This window comes from Leiobunum rupestre, chromosome 2 (assembly GCF_980474605.1).
Source record: "Leiobunum rupestre chromosome 2, qqLeiRupe1.1.hap1, whole genome shotgun sequence".
Classification (NCBI taxonomy): Eukaryota; Metazoa; Arthropoda; class Arachnida; order Opiliones; family Sclerosomatidae; genus Leiobunum; species Leiobunum rupestre.
The window spans coordinates 7,992,650-8,012,025 of NC_143385.1; the positions used below are offsets into that span (position 1 = coordinate 7,992,650).

At 36.8% G+C, this 19,376-nt stretch overlaps 1 protein-coding gene across 1 annotated transcript; it reads left to right on the forward strand.

The window, feature by feature from the left end:
* Positions 1–10,951: 10,951 nt before the first annotated feature.
* Socs16D (Suppressor of Cytokine Signaling at 16D) lies at positions 10,952–18,521 on the forward strand. The gene is made up of 4 exons (XM_090165347.1): positions 10,952–13,445; positions 14,222–14,390; positions 15,149–15,347; positions 17,903–18,521. The coding sequence occupies exons 1-4, from the start codon at positions 11,454–11,456 to the stop codon at positions 18,102–18,104; spliced, it is 2,562 nt and encodes an 853-aa protein (XP_090021473.1). The 5' UTR covers positions 10,952–11,453; the 3' UTR covers positions 18,105–18,521.
* The last annotated feature ends 855 nt before the right edge of the window (positions 18,522–19,376 follow it).

Sequence of the window (19,376 nt, forward strand, 5' to 3'; positions counted from 1 at the left end):
TTATTTATATTATTAGGTTAGTTGGATTAATATCGGGTTGACGATACTTGATGCGTCAGGCTTGGTGCTGTCCTCTAGGTTGCGTTATAGATGGCCCATAGCTTTTTTTAGTATGGGGTTGGGGAGGCGCCGCGCGCCCCCAGCGCTCGAGCGAAGTGAGTGCGCGGCGCCGTCAGGCGCCAATACTTAGAATACATTCGACGTTGTAAAAGTCAACATCACACAGAAGACATATAATATGACAAAGTACGGTTAAAAAAGGCTAAAATGCGTTGAAATACGGGAAAAATTCCCAGCCCTCAAAAGCTAGTACTGTTTTGCATTTCAGCCTCTTTTTGTTTCGTCATCAGTCCTACTTTATCCAAAAAGTATTAAAATCTAAGAATTTAAAGAATCGTCCTCGTCCTACCTCATCCAACACGTACAGAAATCTCGAAATATGTCGTATTTTCCGTTGTAAAAATTGCTAGCAAGTAGCAATTTTACATTGATCAAATCTTTTTAAATAATAACTTGCGGTTAAAACTTTTTGCATTACTGTAATCCTTGACAAATAACAAACACAAAAAAAACAAAAGTACCTATTGTTAAAAAATCCCAGGATTTGCTCAGAACATTTCTAAGAAGATTATCCAAGAGATCTGAGAGTAGAAAGGATGAACCCAATACAAAGAGGCTCTGAATACCCACTGCCATTCCTTCAAAAAAGAACAAGAAATGAAATATAGTATAAAGAAAGTGATAAAGTATTAGTAGCGTGTTATTTAAAGTTTAAATTTGTACAAATTTAAAATTGACTAAAGTAACAGGAATGTATAGATTTCTGTTAATGTTAAAATTTTAAATTTAAGGTGTTATATTATAAAATTGGTAATTAAAGTTCTAGTTGATTGTTAATGTAAATTTTGAATATGTATAATTAATATACTTTAAAATACTTAAAAGTTAAAATCTATAATTTTATATAATAAAGGTATCACATTACGTTATATAGTTACTGAATGTATAAAACATTAAAAGCGTTAATATATTGAAAGGTGTCACTTAACTAGTATTAATAATTTAATTGAAAGGTGTTTTATCATTTTACATGCCTGTGTGATAAATATTTCTGTACTTGAGAACTATTTTTGGATTTAGTCTATATTAAAGTGTTTTTATGAAAATATAAACTTTGGATTATTTAGATGTAAATAAATAAGAGTTCCTATGGCACGCTGTTCAGGACAAAACTCAATAAAAAAATAGAGATTTTTTTGTAAATATGGGGTATTTTTTAAAATATAAAGTCATTTTTAAAATATAAAGTCGTTTTTAAAATATAAAGTTGTTTTTAAAATATAAAGCACTTTTAAAATATAGGGTCTCTGGTTTTGTCCTTTTTCCATTGGTATGCTTGGGAGAAATGATTTAGGGTGTACTCCATTTTTCCTGCATTGTAGGAGAAAGTTTTGGTTTATTTGCTGTCTCCTAATACATAGTTGCAGGAAATAAACATAAAAAACTATCCTTGTAGGCTGTAAGCAATGGCGTAGTCAGAAATTCGTCAAAGGGGGTTGAGGACAATTTAGTACAGTCAAACGTAGGCCTAATGGGGGCGGTGACACGGAAATCCCCCTTGTCTACGCCACTGCCTGTGAGGTATGTGTTACTATAGTGCGTTTGTACACTCTGTTCAAAAAGTCTTTGCCCGTGGGAGATTTCGAACATTTTCGCCCGTCATTTCTTGTATAGTTGTATCAAGTCGAAGCGGACATCGGTAATAGATTAATAAAATGTTTAGCTACAAATTGGCCAAAATCATTTTCTGAATAGACTTATAATTTGGCCTATCTTGGCCTAAAAGAGGGGGTGTTAACTTTTTTATTTTTGATCTCAGGTCATTTTAAACCCGATTTTCGTGTTCTCCGGGGTTGATTTATATTTAGAAAGTGTTGGAATTATTCAAATCGACGCATTGGTTCAAAAGTTATTAACCAAAGACGTTTTCACAGAAATTGAGAAATATCTAAACATCTCACCAAGCCATTTAAAATAATAAATGTTTTCATGTGCTCATTTGAGAAACGAACAGGGGCGACGCCAGAAAATATATATGTTAACCTTCAATTTGTTACATATTTAGAATTAAACAAAAAATATTACTTCTAGGAACTAAAGATGGCGACAGAACCCGTCAACATATATTATTTTAAATGGCTTGGTGAGATGTTTAGATATTTCTCAATTTCTGTGAAAACGTCTTTGGTTAATATCGTTTGAACCAATGCAACGATTTGAATAATTCCAACACTTTCTAAATATAAATCAACCCCGGAGAACACGAAAATCGGGTTTAAAATGACCTGAGATCAAAAATAAAAAAGTTGACACCCCCTCTTTTAGGCCAAAATAGGCCAAATTATAAGTCTATTCAGAAAATGATTTTGGCCAATTTGTAGCTAAACATTTTATTTATCTACTACCGATGTCCGCTTCAACTTGATGCAACTATACAAGAAATGACAGGCGAAAATGTTCGAAATCTCCCACGGGCAAAGACTTTTTGAACAGAGTGTACCTTCCAGGTAGGTAGTACATTTCTTAAACTGGCCTCGAATGTCTTAGACGAATTCGCCTTATATTTTGAAAAGTAATTTATATTTCAAAAACGCATTTATATTTTAAAAACACCTTTATATTTACAAAAATATATACATATTTTTGGTTGAATTTAGTCCTGAACAGTGTGCCATAAGTTCCCTTATAGTCCTAAATTCTTATAAAAAATGACAGACATAGTTTATACATGGTTTTGAGATTGTAAGACGCCTCATTATTGTGTCTAGATCGTAGGCGCTTCGAAGAAGGGATCCAACTACGTCACACGCGACTGCGACTAGAGGAGCTCTCAATTTTCTGACGGAGAGACAAACCGAAATGAGGAATAATCACCCCTTGCGCGAACCCGCTGAAACTTTTCAGACTAAACTTCCACCAAAGATAATTTAAACTCGTACCCTAGATTCGAAATCACTCTCTCGCGCGTTGCCGATAGCGTTGTTATTTTGTCATGTCGCAAAGTTTTTAGAGACGATATCGTAAAATGGAAAAATATAACGGCTTTATTTGTCAAAAGAAGGAATAATACAAAGTGAAAAAGACTGTCAAGCAGCCTGATCGCCTCCCCGTGGCATACACAACATATATACAATCAAGATATAGATGGCGTTATGCATGCACCAAAATGTGTTTAAAGTCTATGGACCCGCGAAATTCAAACCAGTTTGTTTGTAATTATTATCTAATGCCAACACCCCTCCTGGATCAACGATTCCCATGCATTGTAAATGTTTGTTCATCTTCGGGCTTGGCACGATTTTCGTCAGCTGGTCAGCTAGGTTGAATTCGGTTGGTACATACTGCAATTCGATGTCTTTGTTTTCTATGAGTTCGCGTACGTAGAATAGCTTCAAATCGATATGTTTCGATCGGTCTGATGTTGTCGGATTTTCCGCGAGCTTTATAGTTCCTTGATTGTCTATGTGGACTTTCATTGTTTGCTTTAGAAAGTAGTCTTGTCCGAGTTCTTCTAATAAATGTTGAATCCATTTGCACTCCTTGGCGCATTCTCCCAACGCGACGAATTCGGCTTCGACGGTACTCAAAGCTGTACATTTTTGCTTACGACTGGCCCAGCTTACGACAGCCCCTCCTAGAATGAACGTGTATCCTGAGAACGAACGTCTATCCACAACATCCGCTCCCCAGTCCGCGTCAGTGAATATTGTTATCGGTTTATCCGTCTTTCGAAAAACTAGCGCGTGATTTTTTGTTCCTTTCAGGTACTTCAGTATATGCTGAACTCCAGTCCAATGCTCTGGTGATGGATTTTTATTGAACTGACTCATGTATGTGGCTGCGAACGCCAAGTCTGGTCTTGAATGAGTCGCCAAATAGAGTAAACTTCCTACAGCTCTTCTGTACTGATTCGCCTTTTCTTCGGTTAATTCCTGTCCTTCTCTGCAAACGTGATATTTTGTGCCTAAGCACAATGGTGTTGAGACACTTTTTGAGTTTGTCATTCCCATCTCTTTAAGTAGTTCTTCGGTATATAGGGTTTGGTCCATAATTATGGTGTCTTTAGTTCTAGTGATTCTCATGGACAATATATGTTTGGCTTCTCCAAGATCCTTTACTTCCAGATTCTGGTTCATTTTTCTTTTAAGCCATTCTAGTTCTTCATCGATACCATATCCAACAACGTCGTCTACGTAGGTGGTGACAATTATCTCTCTTCCAGGAATATAGTATACGCAGGGATCAGCACGAGATCGTGTGAATCCGAATGCTTTCAATTTGTGGTCCAAATGTCGATTCCATTGTCGACCTGACTGATGTAACCCATATATACTTTTCTTTAGCTTCCATACGTAGTCGCCATTTTTCAAGTCGGTGTCTTTTGGTAAAGTTCCAAATGATTTCTTTAAGTCTTCGGTCAAGTGAGCAAAGTGATTTGGAATCTCCATGTATACTTCCTCTTCGAGTTCTGCTGATAAATATGCCGCTGTGATATCGAAGTGATGGATTTTCCAATTGCGTTCCGCTGCGATTCCAAATAATATGCGTGTAGTTTTCGCTTGAACTACTGGCGCGTAGGTTTTATTATAGTCTAATCCGGGCATCTGCGTATTTCCAAGAGCTACTAGTCTTGCTTTATACCGTGATAAAACTCCTTCTTCATTGTATTTGGTCTTGAAAATCCATTTCGCTTTGATTGTTTTTCGATGTTTTGGTCGTGGTACGAATTCGAAGGTGTCGTTTTTCATTAAATTTGCCGTTTCTTCTAGCATTGCGTCCTTCCATTCATTCTTGTTCGCAGATGATAATGCTTCCCAACTTGTTTGCGGATCGATCTTGTCTTGAGCAGATTCGATTTGATTACAAGCGCCATCCCTGTTCATGTCGTAATCACGTGTCCAAGTAGGCGGTATCACTCTTCTTCCAGATCGCGTTCTTACTTCTGGTTGAACGTCTTGATTTTCTATTTGTTCTTCTTGCGGTTCGTCGACATTATTGTTTATTCTAGGTTCCTCTTCAATAGGCGCGTCAACAATGTCTTGTTGTTGCTCTACGTTTTCTCGGTGTTCTTCAACTTCAAGTGCGCACCACATGGTGTTGTCTAGATTTTGTTCTTTCGCTTCCGCACGTTTGTTTTTCATGGGAAATACCGTTTCTTCAAAGTGAACATCTCTACTGATTAGTATTTCGTCACTTTCTGAATTCCACAGTTTATATGCTTTTGCATGTGGGTCGTATCCAATGAAAATACAGGGTATACCTTTCGGTGACAGTTTGGACTCTCTTCTTTTATTAACTGCCCATGCTCTGCAGCCGAACACACGTAGATGACTAATGTCAATTTCTTTTTCTTTCCACAGTTCTAAAGGTGTTTTTCCGTTGTTCGCTTTAGTCGGACTTCTGTTTCGGAGGTAACTTGCTACTGCTACAGCATCCGCCCAAAAGCATGTAGGTAAACCAGACTGTAGGAGCATACATCGTGCGGTGTCCAATAATGTTTGGTTTGCGCGTTCCGCGACTCCGTTTTGTTGAGGTGTTCCTGGAATGGTTAATTGTCTGTCTATACCGAGTTTCTTCAATTGCTCCTTGAATGAATTACTCATGTACTCTCCGCCATTGTCACTCCTCAACATCACGATTCGTTTGTTTTGATAGTTTTCAACTTTTCTTCGGTATACATCAAAAGTCTCCTCGACTTGGCTTTTCCTCGCCAATATATACACCTCAGTGTATCTAGAATAATCGTCAATTAACGTCATGAAGTATCTGTTTCCTCCTTTCGAGGTGGGGCTAATCGGTCCAACAACGTCCGAGTGGACAAGTCTTAGTGATCTGTCTTCTCTTGTTTTACTTTTCTTTGGAAATGACTTTGTTTTTAGCTTCCCTTCTAAACAAATTTCGCACTTCTCAGTGATTTTCCCTCCATGGACGTCGTCTTTTATGATGTGCATTTTCCCCATCCTTTCTACTGCAGTGTGGTGTATGTGGCCAAGTCGTTGATGCCATAAGTCTTGATCGGTTGATTTAGCTGTATTCGTGATTATTTCTTCTGAGTATTTCTCTATTGATTTGTCCAATTTTTCGTGGAAGTAATAGAGTCGTCCTTGTTTCTTCGCTTTAGCGATCCTTATTCCTTGCTTTTCAATTCGTGCAACGCCTCCATCTAAAGTAACGTTAAATCCTTTATTAGTTATTTGACTTGCAGAAAGTAAATTCCCATTCAACTCGGGGACGTATAGTGCGTTTGTTAATTTGAGAGTGTATCCTCCACAATCATCAGTTAAGGTAATTTCAACGTCTCCAACACCTGGTGAAATAAGTTGTCCCCCTCCTGCAACATGTACGACTGATTCTTTTCTTTCGAATGATGTAAATTTATCTCTGTGAGACGTCATATGGTCGGTTGCGCCGCTGTCCATTACCCATATGTATTTCAGTCCAAAATATACTTGGTTGCTGGCTGATAATGCTTCGAAACGTCTAGTAATGGTTGCAGTTTTTCTTTCTTCTGTGTTATTTGCGTAAGCTGTTTCTTGTTTCTTTGGGGGTATTAATCTGTTAGTCGTGCTATTTTCTTCAGAGTAGGTACAATTTCGTCCAATATGTCCAAATTCTAGACATTTATAGCATCGTAAATTTGCGTGGAGCTCTTTTTCATCTCTTGGTTCTTGTTGCCTTGGAAATCGGTCTATATACTGGCTTCTTCCTCTGCTTCGTCCTCTGTTGTATGAACGATTTCTTCTATAAGAGGATGAACCTCCTGCGGCGAATGCTTTTGCATTGTCAACTTCTTTATCCTGTTGTTCTGAACCCTTCATTTTTGCAGACTCGATACGTCGCTCTTCTTCTGTTAACTTAGCTTTTATATTCGTTAACGTTAAGTCGTTCTTGTCGATTTGTAAACTCCTAGCCAAAAATTCGTATTCTTTAGGTAGTCCAAGCACTGCCAAACCTGCTAGTATTACTTCTGCAAATACAAATCCTGCGGTCTTCAAACTGTGATAAGTGGCATTTCGACGTGTTAAATAGTCCCCAATAGATTCGCCTTTTTCCTTCACTGTGTTTACAAATTCCTTTAACAATAATAACCTGTGCCACGTATCGTAGGTAGTGTGAATGCTTTCCAACGCTTCCCATATTTCTTTAGCTCGTTCGCACTCAACAATATCATCAAGGCTTTCATCGTTTAGGATCAAATACAACGTTGCTTTAGCTTTATGATCTAAACTCCTTTGTGCAGTTGTCAATTCACCTTCATACCCTGGTTCTATAGCTGCCCAACATCCTTTAGCTTCTAGCAATCCCTGTGCTCTCATAGACCAGTGTCGGTAGTTCTTAGAGTTTAATTTCTCCATTTTATATTCGTCTCCCATTTCTGCTTATCTTTCTGTTATATATCAATTTCTTTATAACTAGATCTCTTCTTCTTCGATCTTTATGAATGACCCCAATGAATAATTGAGTACGAACCCTTAGTTCTGCTCGGGCCTTGTCTTGTTAAACCTTTCAATAAATTCGTCCCTTTTATTAAATTACGCTCTTCTTCTTACGTAAATGTCGTCTCTTTTTCTTTCTTAGCGCATTGGACAGCTTGCTGAACCCATAACCTGTTATTTTGTCATGTCGCAAAGTTTTTAGAGACGATATCGTAAAATGGAAAAATATAACGGCTTTATTTGTCAAAAGAAGGAATAATACAAAGTGAAAAAGACTGTCAAGCAGCCTGATCGCCTCCCCGTGGCATACACAACATATATACAATCAAGATATAGATGGCGTTATGCATGCACCAAAATGTGTTTAAAGTCTATGGACCCGCGAAATTCAAACCAGTTTGTTTGTAATTATTATCTAATGCCAACAAGCGTTTACCCACTTCACATGCCGGAAAAGGGTAAACGCTTCGTAACAAAACCGTCAATGGGAAAGCTCTCAGTATTCGAATCGTGTGTTTAAATTATCTTTGCTTCCACCCCCACCTCTCCCACTAGGGAATCGCATGAGACAACGCATTTCGCGTACGTTTCTACCCCCTGTATGACCTTGAAATGCGCCTTAAAAGCAGACGAACTTGCTCCACAGAAGCTGTGAGGATGGTACCAGGGGTTAATTCTATGCTGAAATATTATTAGTAACTTCAATACATTCTTTATATTACTTATACTTTGTGTGATATTTTGAATATTAGTTTGACATAGTTCAATAAATGGCGCGACCTGTTCTACAAAAGACGAAAGCTTTCGATATAAGCCAGTTGGAAATTAGAAACTGGCAGTTTGGACTTCCCCCTCCATAGAAATCTCATAGGTAACTAGAATGCTGCCGTGTAACTGGCAAATGGGCCAAACGCCGTGGCAGACGATAGCCAGATCTCAGCCAATCAGAGCTCAAAGAGTGGTTCTGCCAAGAATTTAATGTCACCAGAGAGAATGACGTCACCTATCTCCCGCTATAGTAAATGTAAATAGTGTTTATTTTTAAGAGAGTCAACTGGACCCGGACCCCTCCGCCGATCTATTTTTTCGACGAGTCCAGGACTCTTCCCTCTTTCTTCCCCCCTCGTTTAAATTTATATGTTCTTTAATATCTCTTTATTTATCCATATTATATTCGAAAATAAGTGGCACCTAACAGGCTAACCAGGCAAAGCCTATAAAGTTTTTATGGTAATTATAAAAGAAACAACAGTAATCAAACTACAGCATCAAAGTTTACATATTTTCATATATAATCGTGATCGGGTAAATTAAAATCGATTAAAATGCTCGTAAATATTATCACTATTAATTTAACCATTAAAGTTTTCATTCCAAACCCATAGAGCTTAATTTTCTTTCTACCTTTATTCATTTTAATAAAGCAAAATTTTGGTATTCAATGGCACTGTTACAATCATAGAAATCTCATAGGTAACTAGAATGCTGCCGTGTAACTGGCAAATGGCCCAAACGCCGTGGCAGACGACGCCAGATCTCAGCCAATCAGAGCTCAAAGAGCGGTTCTGCCAAGAATTTAATGTCACTGGAGAGAATGACGTCACCTATCTCCCGCTATAGTAACGGAACCAAGGAGGATTATTATCCTCCTTGGCGGAACCACTCTACGGCCTCTCATTGGCTGAAGGTTCAAGGCGAACTGGCGTCAAGCTCGGCCGTAGGCGGCAGCATTCTAGTTACCTATGAGATTTCTATGGTTACAATTACTGTTCCAAATGGAATACAGAGCAAGACTATTAATTATAGACTAATAATTTCCATACTTCGTTAGTCTTAGACTAACGAAGTATGGAAATTATTCCCCACACGGGCCACACCTGTTTAAGTTAAAAGAGGTTTTTCCCTGGTAAGTCCAAGTTTTCCAAATTTTCATTGGTCATTGTCATTTTCTATAGACTTCACACATAAGTAGATAGGGGAGCTCTAGCTCCGTGGGGAGTCCGACTAATATTCGGAGAGCTGAAATAGTGGCGGTCAGTATACACATGGATTAAGAATAACTCACAGGGATAGTTCTCTTACATAGAACAAAGGTTCGTAAATCGCGCACGCTCTAAGAGGTTGGCTGATGGAGCCGGTTTTCAAAATGTAAATCCCTCTTTATACACAAATGAAATAATTTGAGGGAGTCCCGTGAACTCTTTACCCCCTTCTAAAGACCTTTTTTTAGGAGTCCCGTGATTTTTTTCAGGGGTTTTTGACGCGTGGACTGCCGTTATTTACAACTCCAATGTACCTATTTCACTTGTAATAAAACTTAGTTTATATTTCCTTATAACGGTATTTAATCTAAACAGATTATTATACACTTTGCTTAAGTATAAAGTGACCGTGAATGTATTAATTTCAACATTTCAAGTTTTTCCACCATGAATATCGAACTGCATTAGGTAGTCTAGCCTTAGTCTTTAGGATGGGAGGGGCTTAGCTATTATGATTTATGAGTCTATCGGCGCTTCAATAAATTCCGCTCTATATTTATTTCCTCCCCTACGCGCATGCGCGAGTCACTGAATAAAATAGTCACATGTTTATGTTAGTTTTATTTGTAAGACCATATGTAACATAATTACTCATAAGTATGCCTCTGTATAACATTTCCATTGAAAAAAATTAAATGAGACCTTGTTTCACGCGGAACATATATTAAGCGGACCCAAAAATGCAAAAATGCATATAATCCTTGCGCTATTGAAAAGGTTCCCATGGAAATGAAATCATGTGATCGCGAGGCACGAACTAAACTTGACATGGGCAAAGCCAGAAACGCGCGAGGAATTCTCACTAACTTCCGTTTCCCATCAGTAAAGTGGATGACGCGTAATTCGTCACAGAGTTGTAAGTGACGTAATTTACGTCATATCCCGTGAACAAGGTTTCATTAACGAAAATGCTTTTATTGCATACTTATGAGTGATTATGTTACATATGGTAAGACTAAAGTTGAAAGTGTGCACGAATTTTTTTCTTTCAGGAGGCGCGTGCAAAATTGAACGAGCCCTTCTATATTGAAATATTGAGCAGTGCGCTTTAAAATATAACGCTTTTACAAGTATATCCTGGCACTCTGTATTTCTACTTCTAGGCAAGCTGCTGAACAGGTTTTATTTAAGCATCTACTGAACGTTAACATTTCTTTTTAAAAAGCGCAATATGAAAATGAGAAGAGAACAATTTTCACCCCTCAAAAAAGGAGCGAAAATTGTACTGCCCAAAAACACGCTAGCCCGAGTGTCTGTTTAACAAAAATACCCATAGCTGATTGTGTGTAAAAACCACTGATTTATGGGGCGCAAATTATAGCAACTGAAGCAGGAAAAGTACTTAACCAAGACTGGCAACTCTGTTGCAAAATTGCAATATAATCAAATCTTCGTACTGAACTCATTATGGATTTTGGTTTTAATATAAGTATTTACTTTTTGTCCAGTGCTTTTTCATTACATAATCAAGTTAATAACTCCTCAAATGTTATACTTTGAAAAAAAAAGTATTATTTCAACTATGAAGTGAAGAAAAATTACTGAAAAATCCAATTAATTTTTTTCATCTACGCAAAGGCCTAGGATCTTAACAAGTCATAACAAGGTTAATGTAATCATGACAGGTTCCGCTTACTGTGGTTATCAGACACGTTTTATTTGCATATTATATTTATTTGGCCAAATCGTACCGTAACTCCTATTTTTATTACTCCTCATATTCGGCAAACAGCAATTTCCAAACTGAACTGGCTGGCAGCCATTAATATTTGACTAGTTGTTTGGCCTAATTTAATACAACACTACTTTTATGTAATTGTACAGCATTGTATAATATAAGTAATGTTTATTGAAATACTTTTAAACTGGACTGAAATCAATGCAAGTGGTGAACTAGGTAATATAAACTTGAAAGATGAAATGTAAATGTTGTACTGGTAATATAGAATGTTCATGGCCTTATCACGTTATCGAGCCTTACATATCTGTGAAAGCAAAAGGTGATATTACTATGGCTGATGATAAATCGTGTGATGTAAAATTCAGTCTAGTGACTGTTAGAGCCATTAAAGTAAATAATCTTTCTGAAAATAAAACGAAAGATTCTGAAATTCACCTGAAGTTCACTAATGACCAAGAAGTGTTACATAATGCTCAGTGGTGTAATGGAGATATAGGGCCAATTGGATTAGAAATGGATCAACCTTCTAGGCCAAGTAGTCCAATTGACTGCCTGTGCACTGATAAGTGTAGCTCATCTCTTTGTGACAAATCAAAAACTGCAACAGACAATGGTGTAAATAGTAAATTTGATAGTGAAAAAGGTCAAGTTTATCCAAATATTAATTGTGAAATCCCGTCCATTTTCCTAAATAACACTAACCGTAGCTCCAATGGATCCACCCATAACCTAACAGTAGAACTAAACTCTCTCTGCAACGCTTCTAATAATTTGACAAAGGAAGAGAATGTTTCAGGAGCCACAGATGAATATTTAAGTGATGATTGTACATCTAGCTCATATTATGTTCCATCTACAATGTCTCTTGGATTAAGTGAAGATTGCGAAACATTTAAGTCTCCAGTTCCTCCCATAAGACCACCAAGAACTGCTCGTCTACGAAGGGAAAAAACTCAAAGTGAAGCTGATGCTTGTTTATCCTTAGCCTCAGCTATTTCTTACAAATCACTTCGTTCTCAGAGTGATCCATCTGCTCATTTCACTACAGTTGTTAAGCCTAGGGCTGTAAGACCCAGTTGTGGTGCAATCAATGTGTCGAATGATGGGGAAGGTGTTGAATCAAATGGAAAGCAAGCTCTAGAAAGACAACCGTCTTTGCAGGAAAACAGTGGTCCTTCTTCAGCTTTTAAAGAACATTCACGCAGCGTAAGAACAACAGAAGCAAGAGCTAGGACACTATTTTACAGCAGGTCATTAGAAATTGCTTCGCCGAATTCAGATGACCCAGTTTTTCTGGAAAATGGCTCTATAGTGGCGTCTCATTTAGCTGAAAATGAAAATCCAATGCGAAGTTGGGCAAGAAGTATGACTGATGTATTAGAAAATTCTAGTACAAGTAGTTCACTTTTTTCTCGAAGGGAGTTAAAACACCAAGATTGTAGAACTATGATTAAGCAAGACAAGGATTCTAGTCAATCCACATCGAAACTTTGCGAAACTAAAACTATGATTTGTAATGAACAAAGTGTACCTACTTCAAATGGTCACTTAACTCATGGCTGTAACTTCAAAGAACATTCTGAACCAATTCACATGACTTTAGAAGAAGTCAAAAACAATTCTTCATGCTTTAATAGCAAAAAACAAGATGTTGCGGTGTTAGAACAATCTAGTCCTGAAGAAGAGACTAAGAAATCTCCTTGTCGTCAGTTTTTTAGAGTTTATTTCCGACCAAGAAAGTCCAAGAAATGTACCCCTGCTAAAAACAAACAGCATACCACTAATAGCGAACCTATTTACCATCATCGTCACAGTTTTCCAGTTACAATGAAAGCCGCAATTTCAAGCTTGTTTGGATTGAAACGTAACTCTCACTCTCCTACAAAGAAAAAACTAGACTCTTTTGGGAAGGCGGAAACCAGTCATTCGGAACAGAACATGGAAACTTCAAATGGCCTAGTTCTTCCATCTACAGATAATGAAGTTCTAGATGTAAGCGAATCCGATAGTAAACCTAGTCCAAATACTAGCCCTTTCACCAATCGGGCTTTGCCTCCATTACCAGTGGATGAGAATGGTTTATTGCATGAGCCCACTGTTTGCGTTAGAGACGATGAAGATTCGAGTTCTTTAAGCGCTCTCTCTACCTTGTCTGATAACTACATTAGCACACATAGTAGGACTAGAAGCATGGATTACGCAGCCAGTATTGAAAAAGTTAAAGATGTAAGTTTTTACTTATTCTCCTTTCATACTCGGTTTTTAGGCCACCACCAGGTCCTTACAACAGGGAGTAGAAGGAGAGACGAAAATTCAGCTGCTTTCTCTTTACGCGCCAACACACAAGAGGCCCCTCGTGAATGTTTGGAAAATTATGCCGTACATGCACCATTTTTAGCGCCATCTTCCTGATTTTTTTTTAAGACTAGTCGGTGAACGGATCGGGAATCATGAAAAAAAATCAGGTAGACTGCGCAAAAAACGGTGCATGTACAGCGTAATTTTTCCAACATTCATGAGGCGCCTCTTGTGTGTTGGTGCATAAAGAGAAAGAGGCTGAATTTTTGTCTCTTGTTCTACTCCCGGCTTATAATACCTAGAAGTCCCTTCTTTGATTCATGATCTCCAAAATAAACACTTGGTCCTTAAAGTACCCTATTTTCAGTAAATTGGGGAAAAGCACTATCAGCCTAAATATTTTCTATTTAGGGGTAGTTCACAAAATGGTCGAAAGTTGGTGTATTTGATGTACAGTACTTAAAATTTAATACACGTCGAGTCAGCTTTTGGGATAATTTAGTTCAAAATAAAACAATGATTTCATAATGCTTAACATTCTTCCTTATTTGGTTCATATTTTAGAAAATTAGTTTGTTATTATGTTCGTTTTGTATCGTGATAACTGATAAGTACCTTTCCTTTTTTCGTAATTATTTTCCAACCCTCATTGAAGTTATGTGTTTTTAGTTCTGTTATTAAAAAAATATTTTAATTATTTTTAGTGCGGCTGGTATTGGGGACCAATTAGCGGTGAAACCGCAGAGAAGCTCCTTTGTAATGAACCTGATGGAGCATTCGTCGTTAGAGATAGCTCTGATGAACATTATATATTCAGTTTAACTTTTAAATTGAATGGCTGGGTTCGACATGTGCGAATTGAACATGACCATGGTATGTTGGTATTTTTCTTTTAGACACTTGTTTGAAATAACAATGTAATTAGTAATTACTAATTAGCTTCTTTTTGTACTGATACTATACGAAACCTTGTTTAAATATTTAATTATTATAAATTACTATTAATACAGTAACATTTAACCTCAACTAAAATGCAAAAACACTAAGTTTCCATCCCTCTCAGAAAAAACTGAGTTGGGTTTTTTTGAGTCTACAGATTTTTAAACATGGCTGCTCTTTGCGATACCTTAGCACTTGTGGAGGCGCTGTTATGCATATTTTTCCTGATGGAGGGATATGAAGAGTGTTTTGTACTTGCTCAAGAAAATTTGTGGCACTAAAATGTCCCTGTTTTAATTGACCTCTAAATGGGGCACCACCACTTTGGTCAATGGCCCAATCTACGGAAATCAAAACAAACTGCCTCTAATAGAAAAAATTTAAAGCAATAGTGGAAGTAGGAATATTTAATTACTAATTTTTAACTTCAGAAACCTATGTACTTCATAGTTTTTAATTATAAAACCTTTTTCACCCAAAGAATTACAAATTACCCCTAGAAATGATCATTGTTTGTTAAATTTTGAGGTTGGATTAAGTTATGTTTGAAGGTTTTTATCCAAGTTCAAACTTTCTGCTAAAAATATCTATTTATGGAAAAATTATTAAACAATTTAGTTCATTCAACATATTTGAGGAGCTATTATGTCCTTATAAATTGTTAAAACTGTAATATTTTTTTATGCCATTAGGAAATTTTAGTTTTGGTTGTCAACAAAAATTTCGAAGTAACACTATAGTAGATTTCATCGAGAATGCAGTTGAACATTCAAGAAGTGGACGGTATCTCTTCTTTCTGCATCGCAGGCCTGTTCTAGGTCCTATGAGAGTACAACTACTTCACCCAGTATCCAGATTTAAACAAGTGCAATCACTTCAGCATATGTGCAGGTATATTGTGTATTTTAATTAAATGGTCTATCTTCTAAAGTTGTTATGACTATTATACAGGGTGTTTTTTTTGCTTGAAAAAGTGATTTTTTTAAAAAACTATGTTTTCGAGAAAGTTGAAATTTGTACTGGGGGACACTTTCTACCAAAATTGCATCTAAATCGAAAAATATATTCACGTTTTTTGAAAATTTAAATTTTAACCGCTAGGTACTATAAGCGTTGGCGCGAAAAAAATAGACGTCTTTTTCACTGACAAAATACGACTTGAAAAAGTGACAAGTTGGGCAAGCTAAAATAAACACCATTGAAAATCCAGGAGACAATGGCGAAGAAGGTATTACACGACTTAATTTCGTAGGATGAAAAATGCGAATTTTTTGAAAAACAAAAGACATTTTATTTATCTACTTACAAACAATTTATAAGTACGTTTCGAAAATACCACCTTCGGCTGCGATGCAGGCTTGGGCGCGAACAATTATATTGTCAAAGGCGGCTTGAATCATTTCCGGGGTTACTTCCCGGCAAGCGCTTACAATTCGTTGACGCAGCTCTTCAAGGGTCTCAACCGGAGTGGCGTACACCTTGTCCCTGACGAAGCCCCAAAGAAAGAAATCCAACAGAGTTAGATCGGGCGACATTGCTGGCCAGTGTACGGGACCGTTTCTCCCTATCCATCGTGGTGGAAATTCGTTGTTTAGGTAATATCTCCAGGGGCTCTGTGGTAATGAGGCAGGGCACCGTCTTGCTGAAACCACAGTGTTGCGCCAACGGCAGTTTGTCAAGTTGTTGTTCTAGCTCATTTCTCAAGAAATCTAAACTCTGGCCATTTAGATTTTGCGGTAAGAATACTAGACCAATTAACCGGTTTCCAACTAGACCAATCCAAACATTCAAGCGCCCAAATTGAAATTGCATTAAACACCAGATTAACAAATTTCTGACTTTCATACACTACTCTCCCAATGGAATTCAAAAAAAGTTATTTTAGCTTGCCCAACTTGTCACTTTTTCAAGTGGTATTTTGTCAGTGAAAAAGACGCTATTTGTTCGTTTTCGGTGATGCTCTACAATTTTCTCATTGACAATTTTTTTTTTTTTTTTAATTTTTTAAAAATCAGCTAGGCTAATACCCAAGACACCACCTTAGGCCTAAGTCATCATGCGACTTTTGAAGCCCTTAATTCAGGTGGCCGGGTTACAATGCGTAGGAGGGTGGTGGCAAGCCCTGCATGCCACGAGATCGAGCCAACAGCTCCCTACACTAACTATTACCGTTAACCTAGACAAGTTTTTATGGAAGGGGAAACCGAAGAACTCGGGGGAAAACCCCTTAAACCAGTGGGGAGAGAATTTGCAAACTCAACGCAGAAGGAGTTGTTCCGAGTTTTCTCCCAGTGCCACAAGCTGGGATTGAACCCGGCTCCTCTTGCTGCGAGGCGAAAGTGCTAACCACTCCGCCACCCCACCCTTATAGCACCTAGCGGTTAAAATTAAAATTTTCAAAAAACGTGAAAATATATTTAGATTTAGATGCAATTTTGGTAGAAAGTGTCCCCGGCACGTATAATGTACAGTACCAATTATAACTTTCTAGAAAACATAGTTTTTGTAAAAAATCACTTTTTCAAGCAAAAAAAATCACTTTGTATAGTTCAGATCTTTTAATATTTGTAATTGGAATTGTTTGCATCAGGAAACCATATCTCTACTTGGAATGCTTATCCTGCTGTATCAGGTATGGTAAGATCGCTTTGGCCACGACTAAGAGAGAAAAAAATCCCCTTTGCGCCCTCCCCTCTCACATAGTTGTTTGTTAAGTTAACATAGTGACGTCAAAAAAACTGTCAGACTCATCGAGACGAAAATCTGCCGTGATAAGCATTCCAAGTAGAGGTATGGAATACCGTTTTTATCAATTTAAATAGTAGCCTACTATGCAATTTGTAATCATTTTTGTGGGAATTTGATAACTTTTGATTTTAAAATATAAACTACATGAAAGTTTCTGAAATTATTTTATAACCAAAACTAGTAAGGTGGTACTGTGGTGCCTAAGTTATCCTGCATGCATTAGCCGTTACAGATAAAAATCTTGAGTTAAATGTTGCTCAGTGTTGCATTGTATTAAAGGATTAATTATATTATCTAGTTGTAGCGAACTTCTTTAGATTTCTTTGTAGAGACTTGATTTAAAATGGTTGAAGCAATTTTACATGTCATACTATACATAAGAACTGGATAAGTATCTTTAATTTAATTGTAACTGGACTCTTATGTAAAGAAGTTGTAAACTTATAAGATGATGCAATAAAAATCTATTATTATTATTATTATCTAAGATAAAAATATTGACACTATCCTTAAGAGAATAGGCTTTTCATTATTGACCAATTTTCAGTGTTCTATAAATTATCATTATTTTGGGTATAAAAACTCTACAATCCCAGGCTTTGGTGGAACCTCTGATTCCTGTAGAATGTTTAATTTTTTTGCCTGGAATGTTGGAAAGTTAGTAGAAAAAGCTTATGTACTTTCTTTTTCTTATTAAGGTTTGTAATACTGAAGTCTGTTCGAAGAGATCTTATTGACTCTCTGCCATTGCCAAGAACTTTGAGGGACTATTTAAACACTCCACACTACTATTCAGAAGAGTTGTCCCATTTGTCAACATTAGCAACTGCCGCTTCTGCTAATATTGCAGCTAGCTCTGCAGCCTCTAGTCGGAGTGATACTGAAGCAGAGCCATCTTGAAAACAGCTCTGATATTATAGATCAATTGTTTATGATTTTGTTAAATATGAACTTTAAATCTGTGGCCTAAAAATTATTGTTCTATATTTCTAGCTTTCAGATATTTAAGAATTGATCCCCTAAAGGTGTAAATTACAAGGTTTCTTGGAGTGACAATCCAATATTTTTACTTCAGGCAAATGACTCCGTCATATCTATTGTATTGGTCAAAGAAGATAGGAGTGTAATAATCCCGGTAGATGAAAAAATGTTGAATTGTAGCATTGCTAGTATGAAATTTTGCCATTCTTTAGGACAACACAAAATATATTTGTAAAACGCTTTGTGTGTAATATAAATTTCTATTAAAAGCCACTACATTGGTGTAACCTTCAAAATGTACAAGTTTTAGAAAAATTAAATATAATTCATATGAAATAGTTTTTGGTTTTTTACAACACTGCTGAAAAACAGTTATTGTTGATTTCTCAGATGAAGGTATTTATACTCAGGGAGAATGACTATGCTGACAATCCCACTTATGCTCCTTCCCCCTAAACACATCAAACCAGCCTAGTAACTCATTGCCCTCTAAAACTTATGACTTCCACAGCAATGAAGCACACTTTGGTGATGTTTTAAATTCCCACCTTCTCGCGGTGAGGGTATATTAGACCAGGAATCATCTAATCATTCTTTCTAAGTATAAATACATTCGTGCTCAAACTAAGTGATATTATTAGTAAGAAAAAGCTCTTCTGCGTGAGCCTCAAAAATTGCTGCTGAAAATAACTAGTTCCAGGGCAATTAGTGTAGAGATTTTCAGAGGTAACATCAGAATGTAAACTTAATTTATCTCAGAATAATTTAATTAATTTTGTTGCATTAGTCAACCACATTGGATGAGCAACAGAAGAATTTAGATCATAATTCAGATGTTTTTCTTTTAAATTTAAATCAATTTAGAAACAATGTTTGACACCAAATCTTTTAATTGATACTAATAATTTAGTGTTAATTGCATAAGTAGAGTAAAATTAACCTTTTCAGTTTGGATAGAGCCACACAGTGGGTAACGTAAGAAGCTTGTAAACTGCTAATACCAACTTAAAGTATTTCCTAGACCACTTATTTTTTGGTAAGGGATATTGGCACACTTAGGGTAATTATGCCACTTATGCCGTAACTGATATAAACTAAAACATGGAGACACTGAAATTATTGCATAAGTAAACATAGTAAATTTACTGTGTCCTTGCCTTTGCCCCACGAAAGGGGTGAGGCGAGCTGGTT

What these genes read in the sequence shown, in the direction of transcription:
- Socs16D (XM_090165347.1), top strand. Translation starts at nt 11,454, where the DNA reads ATGAAATGTAAATGTTGTACTGGTAATATAGAATGTTCATGGCCTTAT. An exon ending in GTATTGAAAAAGTTAAAGAT is followed by an intron (nt 13,446 to 14,221) that starts GTAAGTTTTTAC and finishes AATTATTTTTAG; the next exon opens with TGCGGCTGGTATTGGGGACC. An exon ending in GCGAATTGAACATGACCATG is followed by an intron (nt 14,391 to 15,148) that starts GTATGTTGGTAT and finishes TTATGCCATTAG; the next exon opens with GAAATTTTAGTTTTGGTTGT.